Source organism: Drosophila tropicalis, unplaced genomic scaffold (assembly GCF_018151085.1).
Source record: "Drosophila tropicalis isolate 14030-0801.00 unplaced genomic scaffold, ASM1815108v1 contig_859, whole genome shotgun sequence".
NCBI classification, from domain to species: Eukaryota; Metazoa; Arthropoda; class Insecta; order Diptera; family Drosophilidae; genus Drosophila; species Drosophila tropicalis.
The window spans coordinates 1418732-1444851 of record NW_027173353.1 but is presented as its reverse complement, the minus strand read 5'-3'; the positions used below and the strand labels follow the sequence as shown (position 1 = coordinate 1444851).

Sequence of the window (26120 nt, the reverse complement as noted above, 5' to 3'; positions counted from 1 at the left end):
CCTGATCTGTTGGCAGTAGAGAGAAGTCATCGGGTGGGTTGGTTATTACATAACGTTTACTGCTCGCATCACAACTTGAGCTGGTGTCCCTGAATCGATATAGGCCTATGCATAGCATGCCATATGATTTGAGAGCGGCAACAAATAGATCACCATATTTGCCGCATTCTCCAAACTGGGCCAGTGGACCATCATATAAAGAGATTTGCCCCACGCGACACCTGAACGGGAAGAGTATTTTTAGTCCGTTTTGGTTTTTAGAAAGCGATTTAAAATATGTTATCTGACCTATCGCGATTACTAAGACTTTCTACAGTACTGTAACCACCTCGCAAACCAGCTCCTTCGGCCAATATCAACTCCAGTTCGGGTGTTGCTCCGCCCGTTATCAGAGAGCGTATCAAAGTTAAGGCGTTTTGATTGAAATATGTCTGAATAGGGATTAAAGAAAAGCGCATGACAATTGTAGTAGAAAAGAGGACGAGATATAGAGAGAGAGACAGATCATACAAAGTATGTGTGTATGTGTATGAATATGTGATAAAAACTCAGAACAAGTCATTACCGTGGACATAAGTGAGTCTAATACACTCACAGCGAACGCAGTGCCGCAGGCAAACGGCTGCGTCAGATAGAGTTCTGTATCTGGATCATCATCGTCGTCTTGATCGAGAAACTGCACGTTACTATCATTGACCAGTTCTTTAAACGACAAAACACATACATAGACACACAAGAGTGTGTGTATATGTGTGTGTGTGTTAGCATTAGTATAAAACACACCTTGATAGCTCAAAGAGCATGGGTGAAAAGCAGCAGCAGTAGCAGCATCTGCGAGTGAAGCTGGCCAGGCTGATTAACCCAAAATCCCACACATCCCACCATACATCTATATATGTATGTATGTAAATATCTTACTCTTTATTGGCTGGCCAGCCTCACTCGACATTTTGGCTCGCTAGCTAGTTTGGTCGTTCATAAACTCGGCCAACTTAGTGCGATGCAGTTTACCTGTTATCATGGGCACATTGGCTCCATACACTGAGCCGCGACGCTGCAGAACAATCGGACTGCCGGCAGTTGCGCTTAGATTATCGAATTCCGGACCCCGTTGACTGAGCACACCAATTGTGTCATCAAAGGTCATCGCCTTGATATTGAGCGAGGCCAGAATGGCCTCTTTATCGGCAAGCGTGGGATCATCGTTGCTAGGAACTTTGGCTGACAATATGCAGCACATATCACACAGATTAACATTGACCGCTCGCAGATCTGCGCGACTCAGTGGCGAGCCATTGAGCACCGATATTTTTGGTAGATTTTGTAACATTTTCCATTCGCGTCTTATATAGTCCACCGAGCCAACAATAACCACATGCTTCAGTTCGTGGTAGTGGAAATTGGAGGCGCGCAAAGGCATAACAAGATTACGTAAACCAATTAGAGGTGAATCTGGATCAGCAAATAGGCAAACGACCACATGGCCATTTAGCACTGTCATGGCCGCCTGATTGCGATCCTGCAGAGGCAAAATAAAAACAAAAAGATATTATAGTGGCATTTGTAGAATTTCCTTTAACCATACCAATATGCAGTCTTCTAAGCTCTTCGCCGGACTCCAATGGAACATGCCCGTCGAGTCGTATTTCATTTCGGTCTTCTCGAAATCAAAGTCTTTCGACTGATCATCCGCGATGCCGGCGGGTAATGATACCCCACCATTTTGATTTTGTGTACCCGTGCCGGAACTACGACTCGTCGGCCTAAAGGTGAATCATATAAAATGGACACAGACAGAAACAGAAAATGTGTGGTTAGCTTTGTTGAAGCGCGGTCTGTGCTGCTTGCTTATTATTTTTACTTTTTTTTTTTATTGTATTCAATATTTTTTGCAATTGCAATTTTCAATTTTCATAAACCAATCAAAAAGTATTTAAATGCTACATCCAAATGCAATAAAGTGTTCTTGGAAACTCTACAAAATACGTGTGTTTCGTTCAAAAAAAAAAAATATATATACGAGTAACTTATGTAGATATTTAGTAGATAGATACTTGATTACTAGTACATATACAAGTACAAGTACTTGGATTTGTTTTGTCAATTGCAAAATAGTCTTATAGAAAATAGAGTGGTGTGAGTATTCCATACGACAGAGTTAGATAGATTTTACTTTTACATAGATGAGAAAGTTAGAGAATAGAGAGAGCTTGTGCTAATAACAAAAATGTGTACAAATTACTAATATTATATGTAAGAATGCGAATGAATTCAAAAATCAATTCGTTCAACTACACAAAATGCAACCCGACGGCACACGGCAATGGCGCAATCATAATCATCCTCAAATGTTTCTCTTCGTATTTGTTTTTTTCTTTTTATCTTGGGGTTTATCTTGTTGCATGCTTTGAGGGAGAATCGCCGCCCTTGAGTGCTCTCTTCAAGGTCAATTTTGATTGTTGTTCGAGGCAACAAGGGAAATTATAAATATTAAAACCAAAAGATTGATTCGCACAAAAGAAACTAAAAGTAATATGCTGCACATATATGTATTTGGAATGTAGTAATATGTAAATGAGCACAAGAAAACCAGGCACACACAGCATATACACACACACACATACATTCACTTTTATATCATATCAGAGACATATATAAACAGATGTTGATGGGAGATGTTATTAATGTAAAGAAATGTAAATTCCTTTTTAGAATGGATCTAAAGACTCTTTCTTCTAGAAAGAGAAGAAAGTCAACTTTGCCTTTTTAAGTTGGAAAATAAAAAATAAATTTATCAACAGCATGCAGAATTCCCAAAAACGAAAGTGAAATACAAAATTTGTTCCTTCTAAGGATACGACATTTCTTTATATTTATAAAACAGAAAATGGAATGGTTGGAACTGCTTTTCCACATATGTAGATTGAGGATGAAGACAAGTATGAAAAAGTAAAATTCACAAAATGTAATTAAGCCTTTAAACGATTTGTAGAAATGTAATGGTTAATGGTTAAAGACAGAGATGTTTAATGTTAGTAAGTAGAAGAAAGATATAGAAAATGCACACACATATCAATACAAAGACAAAGAGACGCACGCACACACACACAGACAGCGACATGACAAACGTTTTAATAAGTTTTCATTAGAACTGATGTATGGTATGGAATAGCATTATCAATCAATAGATCAATTAATATCAATCAATATGTGTTAAAGAAAATGCGCAAAAAATGAGAGTTAGTAGTAGTAGTAGTAGTAGGTAGAACGAGTATTTACGAATGCTAAGTTATAAATTTGATTGCCTTTTGGCGTATTTTTTTAAGTAATGCTTTTTTATGTTTGTAAGTAAAAAATTTGTCTAGGAAATTATGGACGCATACATGAGCTTTTTAACTTCGTAAGCAAGTTGATAGCCCGCATAAGGGTTAGCATCATTCTCTGGTGGCCTGAAACAAAATGGTTGTTGTTTTTTTGATTTGATTTTTATACATACAATTTGAGACATTTGATTAGAAAAATGATTATTAATTTGTTTTGTATTTGTTTGTTATTTGTTGAGACAATTATGTATGTATACATGTTATTTGTTGTATGTAGTAGTAGTATGTAATATGTATTTGTAGTAAAGGGTGTTAGTGTTTTATATATATACGTTTTTTTTTGGATTTGTTGATTTTTCAAGTTAGTTTAAAGTTCATTTACAATATATACGAGAAGCGGCCACAGTTTTTTTTATGGCCGTGGCCTTGGGCAAACACACGGAAATCATATACAATAAGAAAAAGAAAAATAGAAGAAACTCAAAGCAAATCATGGCTTCTGTAAATATTTAAGAAATCCTCACACTGAATATTCTTTTTTTTTCGATAACTCGATACTTTGCTGTACTTTACTATACTCAAGTGCCAGTTTTGCTGTGTAGTTAAAGAGAGTTGCACACCTTTTTACTTGGTTTGTTGTAATTGTTGTTTGATTTGTTGTGCATCAGGTGCATCATGTATGTATGTACCTACAGAACATCATCATGACTGGTTTGACTTACCGATTGTACTGTGATGGCGATATGACTTGACCCTCCACTTGCCGACTGACATTCACTGTCGGCTTCACCTTATTCACCTGCTTGCCAGCAGCAGCTGCAGCCGCAGCGGCAGCAGCTGTATTATTCATATGATGCATGGCTCCGGTGCCATTGCCAGTGCCATTCGGACGGCGCACATTGCGATTGAGTACTATAAAGATAGAAGATGACAAACGAAATTTACATGAAAATCAAGTGCCCATTGCACAAGCAAAACCCTAACTTACGATTTGTATCTTCTCTGTCACGTGTGATATCACCTGTGGCAGATTGGCAGTGTGGCAGATGGACAGAAGCGGCAGAAAGAGAATTTGCGAGTAATAGAGAGAAAGAGAGACCATATTACATACGATTAGTTAGTTCATTCTTGGCGCCATTTTAGTTGGTTGCTTTGTTTCAGAATGTGTAGTTTTTTGTTTTTTTTTTTATTATTTTATTAAAATTATTATTAAGAAAGGTGGTTTCGAGCCGCATTTTCAAGTTCAGGTTAATTTTTAATTGTTAGTGTATTCAATTGCTTTGTTTGTATGTATATTGCATGTGTGTTATTTTGTTGTATGTTGTGTTATTGTATATAAGTATTAGTAGTAGTCTCCGACAATAAACAAATAAACAAATTTTATAACAAGCAAATGTTTTAAGCTCGGTTTTGATTTGTGTATGCAAAGTTTTAGCATACAACCGAAAACAAAAATATTTAAGAGAATAATGCTTCGTTAATATAGACATCAATATCAAGTATGAATATATAATTATAATAGTTAGATAGTTAGCATTTTATTAAGTGTGATCAATATAAGTTAACAATTACGATATGAAGTATTAAGTTATAAATTTCACTTTTGGTTTGAGAACAAAAAACACACAAAAGAAAACCAACTGATTATAATGTATTTATGCAAACAAAATGTTAAATTGTTGTTGTCATCTGTAAATTCTTGGTATTTGACTGTCTTGGTTTGTTGGGCTTTGTGTTTTTTTTTTTTGTCACACAATACAGCAAAAATAAAAACACACACAAAATATTGGCAAATTAAGACAAAAGTGTAAAATATAATGCACATTAAATTGGTTTATTGTTGCAAAATTAGATCAGTAAAAAGATCAGCAAAGGCAATATCACTCATACGCCCGATTGGTTCTGTATGTTATTAGGTTAAGTATTTGGAATGCTTATTATTACACATAATGGTCATTATGTTTGTTAATAAACAGACTAAACCTTTTTACTTTAATATTTGAGCGTAATCAACTATATAAACCGATTCAATGTGCATATTTGCGTGTGTATGTTGCATGTTAAAAAAGTGTAGCATACATTTATGCGTAAATTTCGTCTTGCTAACAGTTAGCGACGAATTGAACTGATTCACTTGACTGACTTAAATACTAATTGACAAATGTGTTTGATTTTGGTGTTGTTTTTTGATTGTTTGGAAACTTTACCCGTTACAGATCCACGCACATGCACCCGCTTGGGTAGCTCTGGTGGCGTAAATGTGGGTGCAGGATGGTGTTCATCTGTAAGATATTTGTTTGTTTTTGTTAACGCTCAAGGTTCAGGTAAACAAAATTTCGTTTGTGTATTTGTTGTGTGTGTGTAATTGAAAATGTATTTTTTTTTATTTCTTGTTGTATGTGAAGCTCATAATTTGTTGTATTTTAATATTGGTTGTTGGTAGGAGGAGAAATAATTTCGAAAATGAATTCAACTGAAAGCTCAACAATTTGTTGATTAAAAAGTGTCTAAAATAGAGAATAGAAAATTATAGATAAATTCAATCGAATGGTTGCCTGTTTTTGTGGTTGTAACTGAAAACAAAGGAAACCAAGACAACCATAAGGATGGTTTAGAAAGAAGTGTTCAAAACCAAGAAAACTAACCAAGAAGTGTAAAAGGAAATGTGGGAAATTTTTTTAGGTCCGTTTAAAAGGGTTGGAGTAGGGTTCGGGGAAAAAGGTTTTTGTATTGTTTTTTTCTTTTGGTTGTATATAAAAACATGCAAATAAACATGAACTTGTAGGTGATGATTAGATAAATATGTATATACAAAAATTTACATAGCATACAGATAAATATAATTATAGAAGCAGATTAAAGCAAGAAGCATTCATACAAAGAAGTTGGGATATTTATAAGCTTCAAGCAATTTGTTTAAGTTTAATTGTTGACAAATTGCCATGGTGCAAGTAAATAATTACAGATATATATGTATATTTATATATCAGCAATTTGATATTTATCACTTTATATTCGCTTTAAACAAGAATTCTTTACTTAAACTTGATTTAAATGCCACTAAGAAACTGCTAACAATACCTATCTAATTGAACTGATAGAACACATTTGCTGGTATTTATTGTTATTTAGTCATCATTCTCTTCATAATTGATTTAATCATTTTTATTTAGTGCTTTGCTTTCTGTTTGCATATTGAATTTCGAATTTTGTTGTCAGAATATAGCACATCTATATATACAAGATATATATAAATCGTCTCAAAGTGATATATAGTTTTTAATATTTTATTGGCGTGCTTTTGATGTTGTTGACATTGTTGTTGGGGCTGCATTGCTGCATTTAGCGCTCTTTTTTCGGTGATCAATTTTGTGGCTCTAATCATAATTTCTTTTGGTCAAACAGTTGCTTTTGCTTATTTTAAACAAATAACTTACAATTACATCTAAATTTTAATGATTCGGTTTATTGATAATAAAGTATATATGTAGTTTTGGGAAACATTATACAAAATAAAAGAAGATACATACATAATAAAAATATAGATATATATTTTTAAATGAGTTCGTCAAATACATAACGTGCACTGGCACACAATGTAGATTTGATTTGTTGATTGAAAATTATAAATGGACAGTTTGAAATTTATGAGAATAGTTAATAAATGTATATATTGGTATGTATGTATGTATGTATGTTTGTATTCATATTCATGTACAATTATTTTGAGTTAGTTTATTTACTTGGACTTACTTGACAACGAGTATTCATCGTCTTCTACACACACACACAAACAGATATTAAAATAGTTGTAGTTGTACGTACACACGGGTAATACACAAAAAAAATTGAGAAGGGGGAAGTACAATATTGAAATAAATACATATGATATTTGGATAGAGATAAAAGAACATAACCTGAAGATTGACAAGTGAATTATATATATTACAAGGAATGGCTTAGATTCAATGTGTGTGTGTGTGTGTTTGAGTGTTCATAAGTGTAGGATAATTTGGTATATGGACTCTACGCCGGCAAATCTTTTCGAAAATCTCTCAATATAGAAGAAGTAGATAGATAAGTTAAAAATTGCCTAAAATATCACGATAAGCATACTTTACTAAGTACACGATAACTATACGATTAGATAGGATACGATACGATATGATAGATACAATAATTTACGAATAAAGTTTGTTAATTTATACAATACACGATATGTAAATATAGACATATGTAGGATATAGTAATTATAGTTATGCAATTTAGACAGTGAGATGGGTGTGATGGGGTAAATACCCAAGGTATAAACCACTTGTCTTAATGAAAAACCTGTAGAAGGTAAAAATCAGACAGTGATTGCATTTATACACTCAGAAAAACCACTCGACAATTTTAATTCACTGTCTTTCTAAATTAGCAATGAGTTTTTTGATTTTCATCTAGAATATAATTTTAATGTTGTCTGTTGTTTTTTCTGAGTGTATTTGCAAGAAAACGCAACCTAATAGATTCTTTAACCCATCACTGAGTATTGTTGCACCGACTTTTATAATAGTGGGTGTTAACTATGAATATTTTTTGTAGGCACATAAAAATATTGTATGAAATACACATACGAAAGAACATAACTTTTTGATTTATGTAGTGTGTTGCATTTTTATATGAATGCAATTCGATTGTTTTTACTACACACACACGCACACACACACTAAAAGGTAAAAGTTGAAAAGTTTACAGTTACTAGAACGAACGAGTAGAAACGAATGTCTGTATATTTTTGTCTGTGTGAGAGTGTCTGTATGTATGTGAATGTTTTTTGAGTGGGTGTTTTGGTCTATGTATGTATAATGCATATGTATATGTTAGACAGAGGTGTGTGGCTGTGTGTATGTTGATTGGCTAAGATTGATTGGCTTTTTGATTGTTTTTGGGTCTCATTGATTGGTTGTTTCAATTGCAGCTGAACAATAGCAATTAAAGTTGGTTAGTTTTTGGCTGGCATTTACTTAGAAATGATTTGAAAGGCAGAATAAGAGCGAGACAGTGATAGATAGAGAGAAGTAGAAAGAAAGACAGAGAGAGAGAGAGAGAGAGAGAGAGAGAGAGAGCAGGAGAATTCGCTGTTTGAAAAGCAAGGTACCTTTCAGTTGATTAGCAATAGATAGTCTATATGAGAAATAATTTCGATTTATCTGACTTAAAATCGCTCAGCTATTGGTATTGGTATTTATGTATGTTAGGAATATGTTTATTGTTGTCTGTGTTTCCGTATTTTTGTTTGTTGTGATTTAATTTATAAGTAATGTTCTTTTTTATAGTTGTTGTTTAATGCTTATAGGAATATGTATAGAGTAGAGTTTTAAGACAGAGTTATAGAGGAATAGGAGAGATATATGTTTATTTTTTATTTATATATATATTTATATATAGCAAGAGATAGAGAGAGAGAGAGGGAAATAGGAAGTACAGAGTGAGAGAGAGAGAGAGAGAGAGAGTTATACGTACTTGCACGCCCAACCATTTGTACGGCTCGGACGCCTTTCCGGAAGGTGGCCACTGTATTTTGTTCATGAAAACAGAATTTTATAGGATTTTTTGTGTGAATAGGTAAATGGATATGGTAAGGTAATGATTGTTGTTCTTTCATCTTCTTATAATATAAAAATTTATAAATGAAAAACCAATAAATAAAAAAGGAAGGAAATATAAATCATATCATATACATATATATATATATATATATATATTTGGCTAACAAGGGTATTACAAATGAGAGCCCATACTTTGATATTTCGTTAGAAAATGCATGATATGGTAATATTTACTCGCTTATGATAAAAATGCGTTTTATGTTTATGATTAAATAGATACTAGATTATAGTAGAGATGTTTTTTATTAACTCGCGACTTACTTAATAGAACTTGCAAAACTAATTTAACTCTATATATTATGTAGTTATATTATAATTAGATGTTGTATTTATACTGATTGTACGATTGATAGAGAGAGAAACAGAGATAGAGAAAGAAATCCGTGTATTTATAGACTATCAGCTGACCGACCCTTAAATTAAACGTTCTTAATCTTCCTTTCATTTGATTATTTTTTTATTTTTCATTCCTCTTGCAATTTGGGGGAGTTAGATATTTTTTTTTGGCAGATATTTGCAGGGTTTTATTTAGGCGAGCTATTTGTTTATTAATTTTGGATTTATTATTTTTAAATGCCATTAACTAAAACAAGAATATAAACATATAGAGCAGAGGAGACGAAAATTAAATTTTAATATTTTGTTTAATATTTTTTTGGTTTTTGGTGGTTTTTTTTTTTTAGTTTTTTATTCAGAGCGCTTATGATGGGAAAGCGCACGATAATTATGTTAACTTTTAGCAGCAACAAATAAATCATTTGACATATTGCATAACGATTACGAATATAAATTAATGTTTGGATATATGTACACATTAACGATTTATTAATAGCGCCCTGATTTTGCAAATGATTTGAATTTGAAAGCGGCGTACCCTCCATTGTATTCATCACCGATGTGATGCCTTGGTTGACCATGCCCGTCTGCATCATAATCATGCCCACATCTGTAAGTGGATTACCATTTACCAAAAACTGGACATATCTTTGCATATGATATATAAGCTACATAGACATTTAAAAAAACGGAGTTCAGGGGTTGGGGGCAGCGGTGGCGGGAGTGGCAGAACATTGCTCTTAGACACTGAGAAGCCGTTTAGCACTCAGCCAAGGCAAGAAAACTTACTAACTACTTGAGAATGTGGCAGCTAAAAAACATGGTCAATTAACTTTGTTAACATTTTCTTAAGTTATAGATATACATACATAGGTTGATATAAATAGATTTTTAAATTATATGCTCATATATATGTAAAGATATTATTCATTATAGTACATTAACGTTAGTTATTTATTGTTTAAACCAGCTCTCTAAAGTTATTTACATTGTTATTTATTTGTTTATATGTATGTAATTGATCTTCTATTCATTGTAGGTATATACACAATCGAGAGGTGAGTGCCACGCCAAGAAAAGACAAAGACAATAACCCAAGGAAAACGTAAGAAAAACTAAAAAGCTACAACACTTTGGTGAAAACGGCGGAGCATTTCGCAATGCGAACTTATTGTCTACAGGTATTAATTAGTTATTAATCAGATATGTAAGTATATAGTATATGTATTTATTAAAGAAATTAGTAGAAGAGAACATTATTATATAAATCAGAGCTGCGGATGCTGCGAAAGTGATGTTACAAAAAAACAAAAAAAAAAAATACGTACGTATTTATTGAAAATTGTATCATAGTTGTTTTTCTTGATTTAGATTTAATGTGAGAGAAAATGGTGTTTATGTGTGACTGTGTGGGTGGTTGGGTTAAGAAAATGTTAATCGACTTGATATGTGCGCTCCTTTATCCATGCACGTAAAATTGGCTTTCGTTTTGCTTATATCTTTGACTCAAGACATATACAATATATATGTAGTTAATTGTAGGAGATATAAATTACAAAGAGGTTTCGAAAGAGGGAATAAGAGCAACAAGTTGATAAAGTTATCTCAGAAGGAATCGCGAGACATAAAATAAGGAAGTAACAAACATATATGGTGCGTTTTGTAAGAGGGGAAACTGAGAAAATAAACAAAAGTGTATATGTATCGTGTTTGTTTCTTGTTGTGCGTATATTTATATAAAAAAATAGTAAATAATAGTGAAATAAATGAATAACAATCTCATTCAAAAATCAAATCCAATTCACCGTCAAATAAATATTATAATAAATTAGATCTTTTATTTCGTAAATTGCTTGATTTGTACATCTATGAAGAGATGTAACGAAACATTATCCAATTAAGATTATATTTTGTATTCTAACTAATCAATATCCTTGACATAGGAAGATACTCGAGTTGAGTATGTAGAAGCAATAGATAAAACTTTTTCATTTCTGTCAAGAAAATAATATAAAAAATCAAATGAATTTAGCAAAGGCTGCTGCCTTTTTTGGTTTTTAAAGGACATTTGTTGATTTTAGATTTTAGATTTAGTAAAATAAACTAAAAATTGTGTTTTTTTTTTTGCTGTTTTGTTGTTGTTTGTTGCTGTAAAGGTATTGAAAATAAACTTGGGTTGCATATCGCACAAACATATTTACAAATTGAACAGTTTCCTTTTTTTTTTTTTTTTGTTCTTAAGCTATCGGAAAGGTATGGCAATTAATATTGTACATATATAGAAATATATATATATATAGATGTTTATGTTGTTAAATATGTGTGTCAACCGTCGCAACATGGGTGGGGGATTATATAGTATAGTATTATTATAAAGTATAGTTGAGGCGCATTTCAAAACAAACAGTGACCAAAATAGAAAACTGCACAATTTGGGGCAAATTTTGTAAAGGTAGGTTTGGTCGGAACAAGGGGAGGGAAGGAGAATGCACACTTTCAAAATGCTTGAAACCAATATCCATTAAATCAATGTAAAATGTATTTTGTATTATCATTTTGTCGTGCATTTGAAAGTGGTTTGTGGGATCAATGGATCTTGAGAAGGGGGAAAGGTGGGATGTAGTGACAGGATCTTTAAAATTTGCTGAGTTCAACGTACAAATAAAATACTTTATACAAGAGTTGGAATTGTTTTTTGGAATGTTGTTGTTGTTGTTGAAAAGAACTTTAAAAATTTAATCATGTGTAAAAACTTTGTGTGTCGTGTGTGTTGTAAGTGTAATTTCTGTAACATTTATTTTCTGTTTTTGTGGTTTTTGTTGTTTTTGGTTAAAAAGGTTGGGCAGTTTGTTGGACAAAGGATGCATAGGATCTTGGTTTGGGTATTTTGGGTTTCTTGCTTTTTTTTTTTTTTATTTTATTATTTATTATTATTCTTGTGATTATGATTTACCTAGGTCATCAAACTTGCTCCTGGGCTGAACAGTCACTGTGGGACAAAGTTATGGCATTTGTTTGTATTATTTTGTATTGATTTTAATTTGGATTTTGATTATTGCACCCTCACAGACATACACACACACACGCACACACATAGTAGCGTGTTATTGTGTGTGTATGTGTAGTGATGCCAATGAGTATGAGTATTTTGTTATACATTTAGTTAGTTGTTGTTGTAGTAGTAGTAGTTGTTGTTGTTGTGATTGATTGTTGGAATTTAAGAAAGGAGGGCCACACACGCCAACACACATATAATAATAAATATATGTATATATGATAAAAGATTTACATATATATATTAATACATATATATGTATGAGTATTAAATATATATATCCAAATTTGCAAAATTGGAATTAAGATAATTCAGATAGTATAGTCAATAAATGGAATAGAGTACATATTGCATTTTCTTCACCTCTCTAGAACCAGTTTGTTTGTTTGTTATCTTTTTTGTTAGTTTTTTTTGGCCTAAATCTTAAAACTAATTGGCATCTTATATAACCTGAGCTGAGCTGTTTTGTCCTTTTATAGGTCTATATATTTATATTAAAGATTATATATCTATATGGGAATCATACAATACATATTCATATATGGGAAATAATGTTGAAAACGAAAAAAAAAAATTAAAATTATAAAATATAAAGGAAGAAATCTTAAGAGAAGATAAATGTATAAGAAATTGGTCAAAAGGTTGCTTACAATTTTTGCATTTGCATTTTTTGATGAGTGTCTCATCCTTGATATCCTCATGGCAGGCTTTGCAATAGAACCAGGCACTATGCGAAAGATATAAGACAATTAATTTTAGATAGACATCACGTGGATGATCCAACTTACCGCTTTACTTCATCAGCACTTTGTGCTATAAAGAAACCCTGCGTATTTGCCTGAATTTTGGCACCACGCGGATTTATTGAAATTTTGCTATCAGCTCCCTCTTCGGCACCCTTTATTTCAATGGCTAGCAGCAGGAGTTTCAGTTTGGAGAAACACAGTCTACAGACACAGGATTGTAGAGAAATAAATGAATTAGTAAAGTGACTACCATAAAATGCGAAAAAAACTGAGAATATTATTAAACCTAAATAATTATTAGACTACAAAAGTGTAGTAATTGTTGTACTTTGTAGTTGCTGAAAAAATAAATGTAACTCGGACAAAAAACCAGAACATGCTTGTGTATAGTTGTGAGTGTCTGTCTGTGTGTGGAAGTGCGAGTATGAGTATAAGTGTCTGAGTGTATATATGTATGTATGTGACTTTGTTTAGTAAGTACTAAAAGCATAGATCATTATTCGCATACATGCTAGACAAAATGCTTATCATAAAAGTCCAAAGAAAATAACAAAAATTTATTGTAAGAAAATTACAGTGAAACCAGAAGTTGAAAGGTAAAAAACAAAAAGAACTGTTAAATGAATTAATTCAATAACCAACTAGTTTGGTCAGCAAGGTGCCTAAATAAACGCACATGCAATAGCTAGAGGATACAAAAGTACAAACAAAGTGGAGTAGGTTCTCTAGTGGATTGGATTGGAGTGGAGTTAAGTGAAGAGGCTGTGAATGGCTAAAACTTTTCTCGTTTATATCTTCAAGTATCTATACTAAACGTAGTGAGCGGAGTTATTTGGCTTTTGGTTTGGTTTTTTGTTTCGGTATTGGATTTTGTTTCATAGCAAGCGAATTGGATGCAAAATGTATGTCCAATTGATTTAGTAAGAAAACAAAAGAAAAAGAAACTGGCTATAAGTGTGTTTAAATGGGGATTTGATGAATTATTCTTATGGTTTCTTTCAAATATACAAGTTGATCAATGCGTTTGCTCTTGAGTTAGTTGAGATTATTATAATTGTTGTTTGTTTGTTGTTATTATTGTTGATTTTCCACTACGAATAAGTAGAGGGTGGGGGTGGGGCAAAAGGGGCAAAAGGTTTTAAAATCAAACAGTAATCGAATTCGTATTCAAAAAGAATTGGTTAAACAAACTTATTGTACAATGCAAAAAGTTAAGTAAGTTGTAGAAGTATTTTTTTGTTTTTGTTTTTTTTTTTTTATACAATTTTCTTTTGCGCTAATTTGTTTTCTCAATTTTGGAGTCTTACTCGCTGGCTTGTGGGAATGTCATGCCGGTAAATGAAGGTGATAGGGTTTCGGTGTACATCTCACACCCTGTACCTTGAAGATAATCATTTTGCCAGGCCTGTGTGTCTGGTGACTGAAAGTTAGAAAATGATTGTTTTTGTGGTTTGGATTTAGTATAGATATATAGTTTTGTTTTTTTTTTTTTGTCGTTTTCGTTTTTGCTAATAGGTTGGTTTTTTTTTTTGTTTTTGTTTTTGGCTATTTATAAGCATTTGTATCGTTTGATTTGTTTTCAATGTTTGTTGTTTTGTTGTAGGTGTGTAGTTTTTTCTTTTTTCTTTTATTACAGGGGTCAGGGGTGGCTGGCAACGAGGTCGAAGGGGAGAGCAACGCACTTACGACAGCTGGCAGGGAGAGAGGCAAGTGATCTCGCTTGATTTTCAGTAAACTTTTTTGTATTTTTGGGTTTTGTGCATTAAACATAAAACGCATTTGGGCTTTTGGCATACGCACATACATACATACATACATATTTATCTATATATGTAATAAATGTAAGCCTGTAAATATGGTAAATACTTCTGCATTTGTTTTAGTTTTCTTTCTGTATGATTATTGTACACTCTCTGGCAAAAATTTACAATTACAGCATTGATGGCGCACGCACTCCTTAACTGAGAGAAAAACGAGCAATTTGTGTCAATAAAACCAAAAAATAAAAAAAATAGAATTACAATTCAAAAAAAAAAAACTCAATCGAAAAGAGGGATATTTAAAAATTATACAGATATATGGAAATTAAATTGAATATCAAACAAATAACCATTAGATAGTAAGGTTGTTTATAGAAACTTTCAACTTAAATGCACGCTTAGATTTGGTTTTTTTTCCGCTCACAAAGATACCATACAATTAGCAATATAGTGTATGTGTGTGTGTGGGTGTGAATGTATTGTGTATGTGTGTGTGTGTGTAATTGTTTTATTGTGTCCTAAAAGATTTGCCTTATATTATTATTGTATGTATTTCTTTTTTATATTTGCAAACACTTAAGGCTTTTGTTGTTGTTGGTTTTTGTCTTTTTTTTTTCATTTAACATTTAGAACAAGAATTACACAAAGAATTAGCTTTAGAACAACGACTAGTTTTTCGCAGTGTATTGGTGGTGTATGTATGTATGTATCTTTTGGTGTGTATGTATATTTATCTCTTATTATATATTTATATTTTTAATTTTTTTTTTTTTTTTTTTTGTAAAATCATATTGAAATCTACTTCATAATCAGGCACATTTACACTTAAACACGTTAAACATTTATTTTACATTAGGTGTAAACGTGCCGATGTAAATTTTAATTAATTAATTTGTTTGTTTTTGTTTTTTTTTTGGTTTCTTTCAAATAACAAAATGAAAAAACATGTAAAGTATAAAAATTTACAACAATTAGAACCGAGTGGAAGAAAAAGTATAACATTTGTATGTTTATATTTGGGTGTGTGTGTGTGTGTGTATGTGTGGATTGATTGTGAGTGTGTCTTTGTTGTACTTTTTGTTTGTTTTTTTTTGTAAACATTTAAACCAGCTTTTTTGAAAAAAAAGAGAAAACTGCATTTTATGAAAGAAATTGGACTGCCTTGACTGCTGCTTGACTTACTCAGTGGCCTGAGCAAATGGTATTCCAATAAATGTGGGACTCAAAGTTTCAGTGTACATTTCCATGCCAGTGCCGCGTAGATAATCATTTGTCCAAGACTGCATGTCTGGCGACTAAAGAAGGGTTAAAGACGTGGTATACAGATGAGACAATTGCATTTTGTTGGGAGCGGGGACGGGGGGGACTCAATCCACGCAATCTTTATCTCCCGGCATATAGAATACACACATATACATATATATATATATTTAGTTTAAAACAAAAAAAAAAAAAAGACTTTTCTAACAAAGATAGGATAGGTGTTTGTTGTCTTCTTTCGCATCGGCCTCGTTTGGTTTAGGTTTCATTATTGTTGTTGTTGATTTATTATCACTTATTTTGCTTTTGTGCCAGTTTTCGGTGTACTTTTGGTCTGTGTATATCTGTGTATGTGTGTATGTGTGTGTTTTGTATTCTTGCTCCTCTTCTTTGGGTTAAGGTCAAGTTTTCCTTTGATATATTTGTATTCCGTGTATATGTGTTTGTGTGTGGGTGTGTGTGTGTTTATGTCTCTGGCAAGCAATAAATACGTTGATATACTTACGGTCTTAAAAGAACGCATGGCAAATAGATTGGCCATCATGGTAGAGAAACCGGGCGCCAAACAACTTTGGGCTATAAAACCCAACTTTAATTCAGCCAAACAAATGACATCGTCACCTTGTTTCCAGTCCCACGATGGAATATTCAATAGATAGGCCTAGAACAATTATTTATACGAATTTTTCCTCATGGTGAACTATAACGTCTTGAGTTTTTGAGCTCACCTTATTGTGATATTGCATAAGCTGAATAATGACTCTAATGTCATCGCTGTAGTTCTTAATTGAGATTACTCTCATTATGTTGGCAGCATCTTCTGCGTCGGGGTCTTGGCAATATTTGTTAGCTAGCACCAGACAGGCATCGGCTTCGTGTACCTATATTTCGAATTTGTTTTTGTCATAGATTTAAGAAAATTTATTTCGATTAGTTTTCAGCATTCAGATTTTTGTTTTATGTCTCATAATTAAATGTACAATCAAGGTGAGTCATGTATATATATTCAATGTTTAGTCAGTGGCGGATCCAGGGAGAGGAGGAACTGATAGAGAAAGATCCCTCTCAAAGGGTTTTCGTATTCAAGAAGCTCCATGTGGATCCGCTCCTGTGTTTAGTATATGTTAAAGTTTCTGTTCTGTTCAGTTGTTGTTGGGGTTATTGTTGTTGTTATTTCTGTTATTTTTGTTGTTATTGTTGTTGTGATAATGATTAGTTTCTTTGTGAATGCTTGAATTTGTCCACATATTAACAATTAGATTAGGTTAGTTAGTAAGCGGTTGTACACGCACATTGACTGGACAACTATTATGTTGTAATTATGTATGTATGTATTTAGAATGCGAGAGTATATAGTAAGTGAAAGTGTTTCAATCTGGCCCAGATCGATATCTTATACATATCTTGCATATACAATACATTTAGTATTTAGCCTGGCCCAACACTCTGGCCATATGTATATTATGGGGAGAGAGGAGGACAAAAGGAAGATACAATAATATATAGTAAGCGATAGGACTTAAATATATTTAGTTGCTGGGTGGGTTGGTTGCTGGATTGTGTACTTTATTTTTTGATTTATTTTTCATATTTTCCATATATGTAGGTACATGTATGTATTTTATTTGTCAAAAAGGAAACGATAAGAACTTATACTGCGAACGCTCGGTGCAGGCTTACACAAAGGAAAGTAGTGGGGTGGATTGGTGTGGGGTGGGATTTAAGTAGACATATCTCTTGTAAAGAAAATCAAAGATCAAAAGCAATATAATACAAACCAAAGAGTTTAAATCAAGTGGATATTAGACAAAAGATTATTATAACCGTTATTCAGTTACATTGGCATTCGCAGTGACATGCAAGCTATTTTAATAACAATATAAACTACATAAATGTATTATATACAGAATATACATATATAGAGATGTAGAGAACAACATTTTGGTTTAAATAAAGTGGTTTCCCCCTTACTTGTTAGCTCGGACTAATTCAAAGTAACACCCCTATACACTATCGGGTGTTATGAAGAAAGTGTAATATAAGTTAATAAATACTTTTATTTTGAGAGATTCAATGGGATAAATGGGACCCCAAACTTCTTTGTATATTAATTTCAACAAGGATTCTTGTGCAAGAAAAAAAACATTGTGTGCTTTTCAGCAGATGCGCCTAAAAGATGCAATGGAATTTGTATACTTTTAGGAAATCAATAAAATGTAATTTTTGGCAAATACCAAGAAAAATGTTTTCATTCCCTCGAAAATATATATTGGGGCCCAATATATTGCGATAATTAACGATAATTCTACAAATGTTTGTATTTATGTACATGTGAGTTTTACTTGACAGTTGATTTAATTCAATACTAAACAGTTATATGTACGTATGTATATACTTAACAATTACAATTAGATACAGATACTTAGCACATACATAAATTAGAAATAACAATTACATGTATTTAGTTAAATTGTTGTCAGTTTGTTTCTTATACTAATGATAAATGCAAATTAAAAAACTTTACATGTCACAACAGCAATGTTAACTTTAATGTCAATTCGAAATGTGTAAGAATTATATATGTACTCAGTGTTGTTGGTATTAAAGTAATGGTTAGCATAGTGTGTAATTGTGTATAGTATTGGCTGTGTGGAACCTAATTGAACAATAGGATACATTACATTACGTTACAGTACGATACACCAAACTAAAGCCAGCATAAATGAGCACATCGATGGGACAAACAATTTACATTTGCTTTACATGAGTGTATCGCATTATAGATAGATTTGTCAATACATACATATGAATATCTATATATATATATATGAGATATAATACATACATATACACAATACATTACATACATATGTATACATACATTTAAGCAGATATATATAGATATATATAGCGTTCGTTACAAGTAAAAAAAAAAAAACAATACATAGGTTTGTAGTTAGGTATGGTTCGCTTAGTCTGTCCTCCTTTCATTAATTTGCATTTTTTTATATTTGCAAATTCGTTTTCTTCTTTCTTTTGTCGTCTAGACATATTGTTAACAATGATGATATGATGATAATGGACTTAAGTTAAAAATAAAATGTCTGACGATGAACGTAAAGAAAGCAACAAACAAACAAACGAACAACCAAACAAACAAACAAACAAATAAACATATAAACATATCAAATGAATAACATTTCTTTAGTTTTACCTTAACCCGTTGAAGATCAATTGGATTCATAATGGTTCCTTGGAAGAATTCCACGGTGGTAAAATGACGTTTGAACAAACCCTCAAGTTCCAAATCGGGTGGTTTACTTTTGGAATTTCATTGTTAAAAAGTATTGTTGATGTTGTTGTTGTTGATGTTGTTTTAAATAATACAAAGTTGTTTTTAGAGTTGTATTTTCATAAGATCCAATTTACACAAATTTTACGTATGCGTGTGTGTGTTTTTTTTTTTTTCATTTTCGACACAAAGTGTGTGTGTATAATGTGTGTGTTTTGTAGTCATAACAAACAATATACACATTATGCGAATTGTGCGTGGTTTTTGTATATATATATTTAGTTTTTTTTTTTGATGCAAATGAAAAAAAATAGAAAAAAAATAAAATAAGACAACAAATTAATGAAAATAAGTGCAATTGGCTGGTGCAGATAAATGTGTGACTAATTTTTTTTTTCTCCTTATAGCTATGTCCCCATACGTTAATCTTAATTGTTAATATTAATTTAATTCTCTTTTATTGCTAACTAACAAACTAACTTACTAACTTAACAAATGTACACAGAGAAAAACAAAGAATAATTACAACGATTATCAAATGTTTCGCATTAGTTTAATCAATTGAAGTTGGCCGAACGAAAGGAAATCTTTTAAATGTACTTTTAAGTTCTATATCATTCTTATTTGCATAACAAATTCCTCTTATTTAGTCAGTCAAATATTGATAATAGTTCATACAATTCCAATATATTTGTCTCTGTGTAATTTCTACATATTAATGGAAAAAACTCAAATATAATACAAAAATCTTGTACTAATCTTAATACATATACCATAATTTCTAAAGAACCAAACTGGAAATGTTAAATGTAATGTAGAAACAAATTAGAAGCTTAAACTAACTTTGTACATAATTAATAATCTAAATTGTTGTTTACTAGTGTATAGGGATTCAAAAATGGATTAAAAAATGTAAGTCAAAATTTCAGCTAAAAAGGACATTCAGTTAAGCGATTAAAAATTACTTGAAGCCAACGTGAAAAAATAAGAAAATATTTCGAAAATGTAACTAAGAAAGTGAAAAAGGATATATTTTTTTATTGTTTTCGGGAGGGTGGAGGATAAATTCTAAATTAAAACTAAAAATTTTGCATTAATTAATATGTAAACTCTATTTCAGATAACAATTCGAAATCTCATTTTAAGTTTTCAATTTGTTCTTCTTTTTTTTTTTTGCTAAATTATAAAGTGTGGCAGAAAGAGCGAGCATTCAGTTTATATATATATCAATATATATATAAAATGTATAGAATAACAGAGACAGAGAGAGAGAGAGAGCAGGGAGGAACTTGTATACTTTCAGTGGGTTAAAGTGACGATCCTTACATATGGGCTTGGGCACGGACACGGACACTCACAACGAAAAGTCGCTTAAATTTTGACCTTTGGCTAATCAATTTAATTGTTGCTTCATTTGTTTTTTGTGTATCTTTTTGTGTTTGTATGTGGTTTCTGTATATATGTAAGTTTGTAAATGTAAATGTTGTATGTGTATTCGTATTCGTGTGTCCTCGTGTGTGGATATGTGTGTGTGTGTGTATGTGTGGGTGTATCTCAGTGTATAGGTGTACCTTGACTCGCTCCAGATCGACTGCATTCATCATAGTGCCCTGAAAAAACGCCACTGTGGTATAGTGACGCTTCAGCAGTCCTTCTAGCTCCAGATCAGGCTCTTTGCTATTTGTGTTTATTTGGTTTATATTTTAATTTTACATTACATTAAAATTTATTGTGGTTTGTTGGGCATTCAATTCAAAGGTATAAATACATATAAGTAATTAGGCAAAAATAAAAACCATAACGAAAATAAAAACAAAGTCAAAAACCATTGGATAATGGAATTTAGAACTAATTGCTAAGTTTAGCCAAATACTTAGTGTGGACTTGGTAACTAAAATTTAATTGTATTTAGACTTAATTGGAGAATTACGGGAGGAAAGGCAGGTGCAATCAAATTTCAGCCTGCTTTTCCTCCACTGTGCTTAACGACTGCTCTAAATCGAGATGTGAATTTCTCTTCTTGCTGATTTCAATTGAACAACCAAAAATTAAGATATTCATTTAAAATATTAAAAATAATAATCTAAATAATTAACAGCACAACAAGTTAGCAATACATTTTAAAAAGACAAGTTTTAATCACTTACCGATGTAAGAATACAACTTCGACATCGACATCTTCGCGATCTTCATGGAGAAAGTCCTTGAGAAAATGTGACACGGACTCGTATGTTATGTGACCGCATACGACAATATGTCTGGGTATTTAAATGTGTGTGTGTGTTGGAGAAAAAATATATATTAGTAGGGCTTACAATTTTAGAGATTCAAATATAAATATTTATAGATATATAGATAGAGACAGATATAGAGATAAAGCAACAAGTTATATGCTTAAACACTATAGTGGAATGCAGTAAAGCTTTGTGAATGTGTGTGTGTATGTATTTGTTTGTGATTGTATGTATATATACGACTGTGTGTCTTTTGGTGTTATTTGTTAAGCACAAATGAAACATAATGTTATTTATATAAATTATATTACATTCTTATTGCTGTATGTCTGTTATTATGTCTGCGAGTGTCTCTGGTGTGTGTGTGTGTGTGTGTGTGTGTGTATGTGTAGGGTGTGTCTATGTTTTATGAGTGCATTATGTGGATTCTTGTGTATTTATCTATAAGTTTGTAGTATTTATATTATATATGTATGTATTTATTTTATTTATTTATCAGTTCTTTAATATTGATTTTGAATTTTTTTTTTATTCATAAGTTTGTATTTAGCATTAGCTTCATCATTTTTCTGTTTTTCTTCTCTTTTTTTATTTGTCAGTATTCATTATTATATTGTGGCAAATTAAAATAAAAATCATAATGTACATAAATCAAAATGAAGACAATTAAGTAAATCAAAAATTAAATACCATAAAAACGCCATAAGTATGCATGAATTTAGTCTGCTACCCCAAAAATATATTGTTGTTGTTGTTTTGTATGGTGTAAAAGCAAACACAAATCAATCATCCAAATATAAATTGAAAATCAATCAATATCGATTCGATAAATCAAACTACTGTACATTTATTATCACTAATCAAATATATAATACATGCATCGAGATCAACAGCAATAACATTGCCAAAAAAAGGGAAATAATTATAAAAAAAAAAAAATATATCTTTGATTAGACCAAAGTTGTTCATATACTCTTGCAATGGAAAATAGATCATCATTTGTTTAGTATGAGATAAGAATGTTTATTATGTTTAACATGGTTCAGTTTTCCAATTCGGACTTTGAGACTCTCAATATTCTAAATCGGAATTTTGCATTGATGGATATAATAAAATAACACTGATGTAAGGAATTGAATTGTGTCGCCTTATTAAAATATAATTTATTTTTTGATTTATTTACTTTACAAGAGTATATATTGCCATATATACAGACATTGGCATACTTAATCTCATTCCATACAATATTACTAAAATATACGAGTGCCCAATACATATATATCGGTATATATACATATTATATACATATTTTCTCATCACAGGCATGCAATCAGGCAATCAGGCAAATCGGGCAGGCATACATTACTCTCAAAGTTCCTTAGAAAAATGTGGGTCAGTGCACTAACTACAGCTACAACATGCAGACTTCTAGAAGTGTTTTGAGTTGTGTGTTTATTTGTAAGTGTGTTTGGTATAAGTTGAATGTGTGTGTGTGGGTTTCTTTTATACAAACCATGCCAAATACAAGATATAAGTAGATGAGAATGTGTGGGACTAACTACAAGTGGAATGCAAGTGAAATTCAAATGGTCAAAGTTCAAAGGATTTTTAAAATTTTCTTTTTTTTTTTTTTAATTCTTTAGTTATGATCATTTTCGGATTTTTTGTTTTTTTTTACCAACAACTTCAAAGCCAGAGACTAGCTAGATTGTCGAAACATTTCTTCGTTCTTTTAAGCAGGGGGAGGCAATTGAATACAAATCACATGAAGTTAGCTTGATGTTGTTGTTATACTCTTGCCTAAAATTAAGGGTATATCGGTAGTTGTTGTTGTATATCTGTTGAAATGTTGAGATGCATTTTGGGTCTAAAAGCTACGAAAAATTTGTGCATTATAAATTGTTGAAAATTGCATTTAACGGAACATAATTGAACAAACTAACGAGCGAACTAATTTTCGTTTAGTTCTTGCCGCTACAAAAATAACTAAAACGTAGAACAAATGGTGACAATTTCTTAATTTTTTTTTTTTTTCGTACATATAATTTATTATATATATGTAGATACTTTTCAATTGATTATTTTTTTATTGAATAGGAAAATGATAAGAAATAAAATTTTCAGTGATTAGTTTCAACATTTGATGCCTGGCCACGCATTTTTACTAGTTTGTTGTTTCTTTTGTTTTTGTTTTCTTTCATTTTGTGGTATTCACATTATTGCAAATTGCTTTGTTCATATTACATCTTCAACTTTTCAAATATGTGGAATATATGATATGGTTGAAATAATAACTATAATCAAATAATGACATCTTGGAGGTAATAGAAGTATGCCAGATGGCTGTCAGGATACTAAGAATGAGAGGGAGAACAAATGGAGAGAGAAAGAGAGAGAGAGAGAACGAGAGATGGACAGAGAGAGAGAGAGAGAGAGAGAGAGGAAGGTAGATGTGAAGGAGTTTTTGTTACGGCAGTGAAAATGTTTGATTGAGGTTACAATATCGATTTGTAAATACATATGTAACTTTATAGTCGATATCCGTACACATTTCGAGCCCATTCCATAACTCCTAAGTACATATATAGAATACATACATATGTATTTTGTAATTTAGGGCACATCATTTCATACCTGATCGAAGAATTCACAATAATCAATTATCATTTAAGAGAAAGGAACTAATTAGAATAGTCGTAGCCTTAGCGCATCCACACACAACACTATACACGATCACAGCAGAGAATATTAAATACTATTATGATAATGTCGCAGATGATGTGGAATCCGTTCAGATTAATAGACGAGTATGTATGTAGGTAAGTCACTTAATTGATTTAACTGCCTTATCAAGAGTTAACACCATTGACAAATGAAATTGGGTACCAAAACAAAGGATTTAATATGAATATGTTATTGTGTTCGATATGTTGTTAATTAAGATAATTACAAATGTTTATCAATAACTACAACATTTATTTAGGATTTAGTTTTAGATTTAAAGAGATAAGAGTTGATAGAGAGAGAAATAGAGAGACAGAGAGGGAGATAGTAAGAAAGGGGAGCGAGAGTTAAAGTATGATTTGTATATAATATGAATATGTTTTAAAAGTAGGTAATTTATTATTTATATTGCATCTATCCTTATCAGGTGATTCGTATTGTTGTTGTTGTTCTTGTATAGTGTACATATGTATGTCTCGACCTATATCAAAAAAATATGAAAATTTATATAGTGGTGGTAAAGTACGGTCTAGCCAAAATGCTTATCGAAATTCGTATATCTTTCATTGAAGATGTTTGCTATATACACACAAATTGCTGTCTAGTCAAATGGAAAAGTACCTATGTATGTATATATTACTGGCAATGTATTTGTGTGTGGCTGTGTGTGTGTGTTTGGATGTGGGTATGTGTATGTGACTTTGATTTATACATTGCTAACATTTACTTTTACGATCTTGTATGGCTTGGTTTTTTTTTTTATACCCTTGCAGAGGGTATTATAAAATTGGTCAGATGTTTGTAACGCACAGAAGGAGACGTTTCCGACCCCATAAAGTATATATATTCTTGATCAGCATGAGAAGCTAAGTCGATATAGCCATGTCCGTCTGTCCGTCTGTCCGTCTGTCCGTCTGTCCGTCTGTCCGTCTGTCCGTCTGTCCGTCTGTCCGTCGGTGCGTACGCGTTTTACTCAGCCATCTTAAGAGCTATCGGGATGAAATTTTTTTTGGGAGCTTTTTTTTACCCGGGTGAGATAAAGTATGAAAATCTTTGGGATCGGACTACTATATCATATAGCTCTGGAACAAAAATTTTTGCAAAAATTGGAGTATCCCCATGAAATTTACCAATATAATAGAATTTGATATAAAATCTCAGATCCCAAAATTTGACCCTGATCGGATAAATAGAACACAAGTTACAGTCTATATAAATCGGTTCAATCGCTGCCGGCAGCTCTGCTTGCTGCCTACTACGTCACCATCTGTTAACAGAGCACATGCATACACACACAGACGCAACGCTACATAAACTGTATGTGTATGCGTGCGTTGCTTTGCTTAGGGAATGAGGGAAGAAGAAGAACAAATTGTACATAGTATGAAGAGTAAAATTGTTTTGTTTGTATATTAATGAATTGAGTTGCAGAAAAGAAATTTTGAACATGTGAAATTATTATTGTCAAGGACTGCAAGGGTATATAAACTTCGGCATAGCCGAATTTAACTTCTTTGATATTTTTTGATTCGTTTTGTTGTTGTTTTTTTTTTTTTTTTGAGTTTGGATTATTATTTAATCGTTTTTAATTTGATGACATAATCATACATATAGTAGAGAATATAGTTATATATATTTACGAATTATACGATTGCGAATAGTTATCATGGACTATATTTTATAGACAATTACGAATATTATTATGTAACACAATAATAAACACCAATCACTGATCA

The 26120-nt window shown here is 31.7% G+C and overlaps 1 protein-coding gene across 30 annotated transcripts in view; it reads right to left on the bottom strand.

Annotated features, from left to right (window-relative positions):
* Positions 1 to 26120, bottom strand: part of slo (calcium-activated potassium channel slo) — a 57983-nt gene that overhangs the window by 4401 nt on the left and 27462 nt on the right. For 4 of the 30 annotated variants that reach the window (XM_068297873.1, XM_068297855.1, XM_068297857.1 and 1 more), the window contains 18 exons: positions 21574 to 21684; positions 19349 to 19454; positions 16863 to 17015; positions 16640 to 16795; positions 14422 to 14534; positions 13157 to 13315; positions 13019 to 13095; positions 8832 to 8882; positions 7077 to 7100; positions 5531 to 5605; positions 4312 to 4344; positions 4046 to 4235; positions 3384 to 3449; positions 1586 to 1763; positions 1012 to 1519; positions 566 to 702; positions 289 to 431; positions 2 to 221 (listed from right to left, as the gene is read on the bottom strand). In XM_068297873.1, coding sequence (XP_068153974.1) covers positions 2 to 221; positions 289 to 431; positions 566 to 702; positions 1012 to 1519; positions 1586 to 1763; positions 3384 to 3449; positions 4046 to 4235; positions 4312 to 4344; positions 5531 to 5605; positions 7077 to 7100; positions 8832 to 8882; positions 13019 to 13095; positions 13157 to 13315; positions 14422 to 14534; positions 16640 to 16795; positions 16863 to 17015; positions 19349 to 19454; positions 21574 to 21684 — 2500 coding nt within the window. Of the gene's footprint in view, position 1; positions 222 to 288; positions 432 to 565; positions 703 to 1011; positions 1520 to 1585; positions 1764 to 3383; positions 3450 to 4045; positions 4236 to 4311; positions 4345 to 5530; positions 5606 to 7076; positions 7101 to 8831; positions 8883 to 9851; positions 9924 to 12266; positions 12303 to 13018; positions 13096 to 13156; positions 13316 to 14421; positions 14535 to 16056; positions 16170 to 16639; positions 16796 to 16862; positions 17016 to 19348; positions 19455 to 20997; positions 21104 to 21573; positions 21685 to 26120 lie in introns of all 30 variants that reach the window. The other 26 variants (XM_068297869.1, XM_068297871.1, XM_068297870.1 and 23 more) reach the window with 19 other exon arrangements.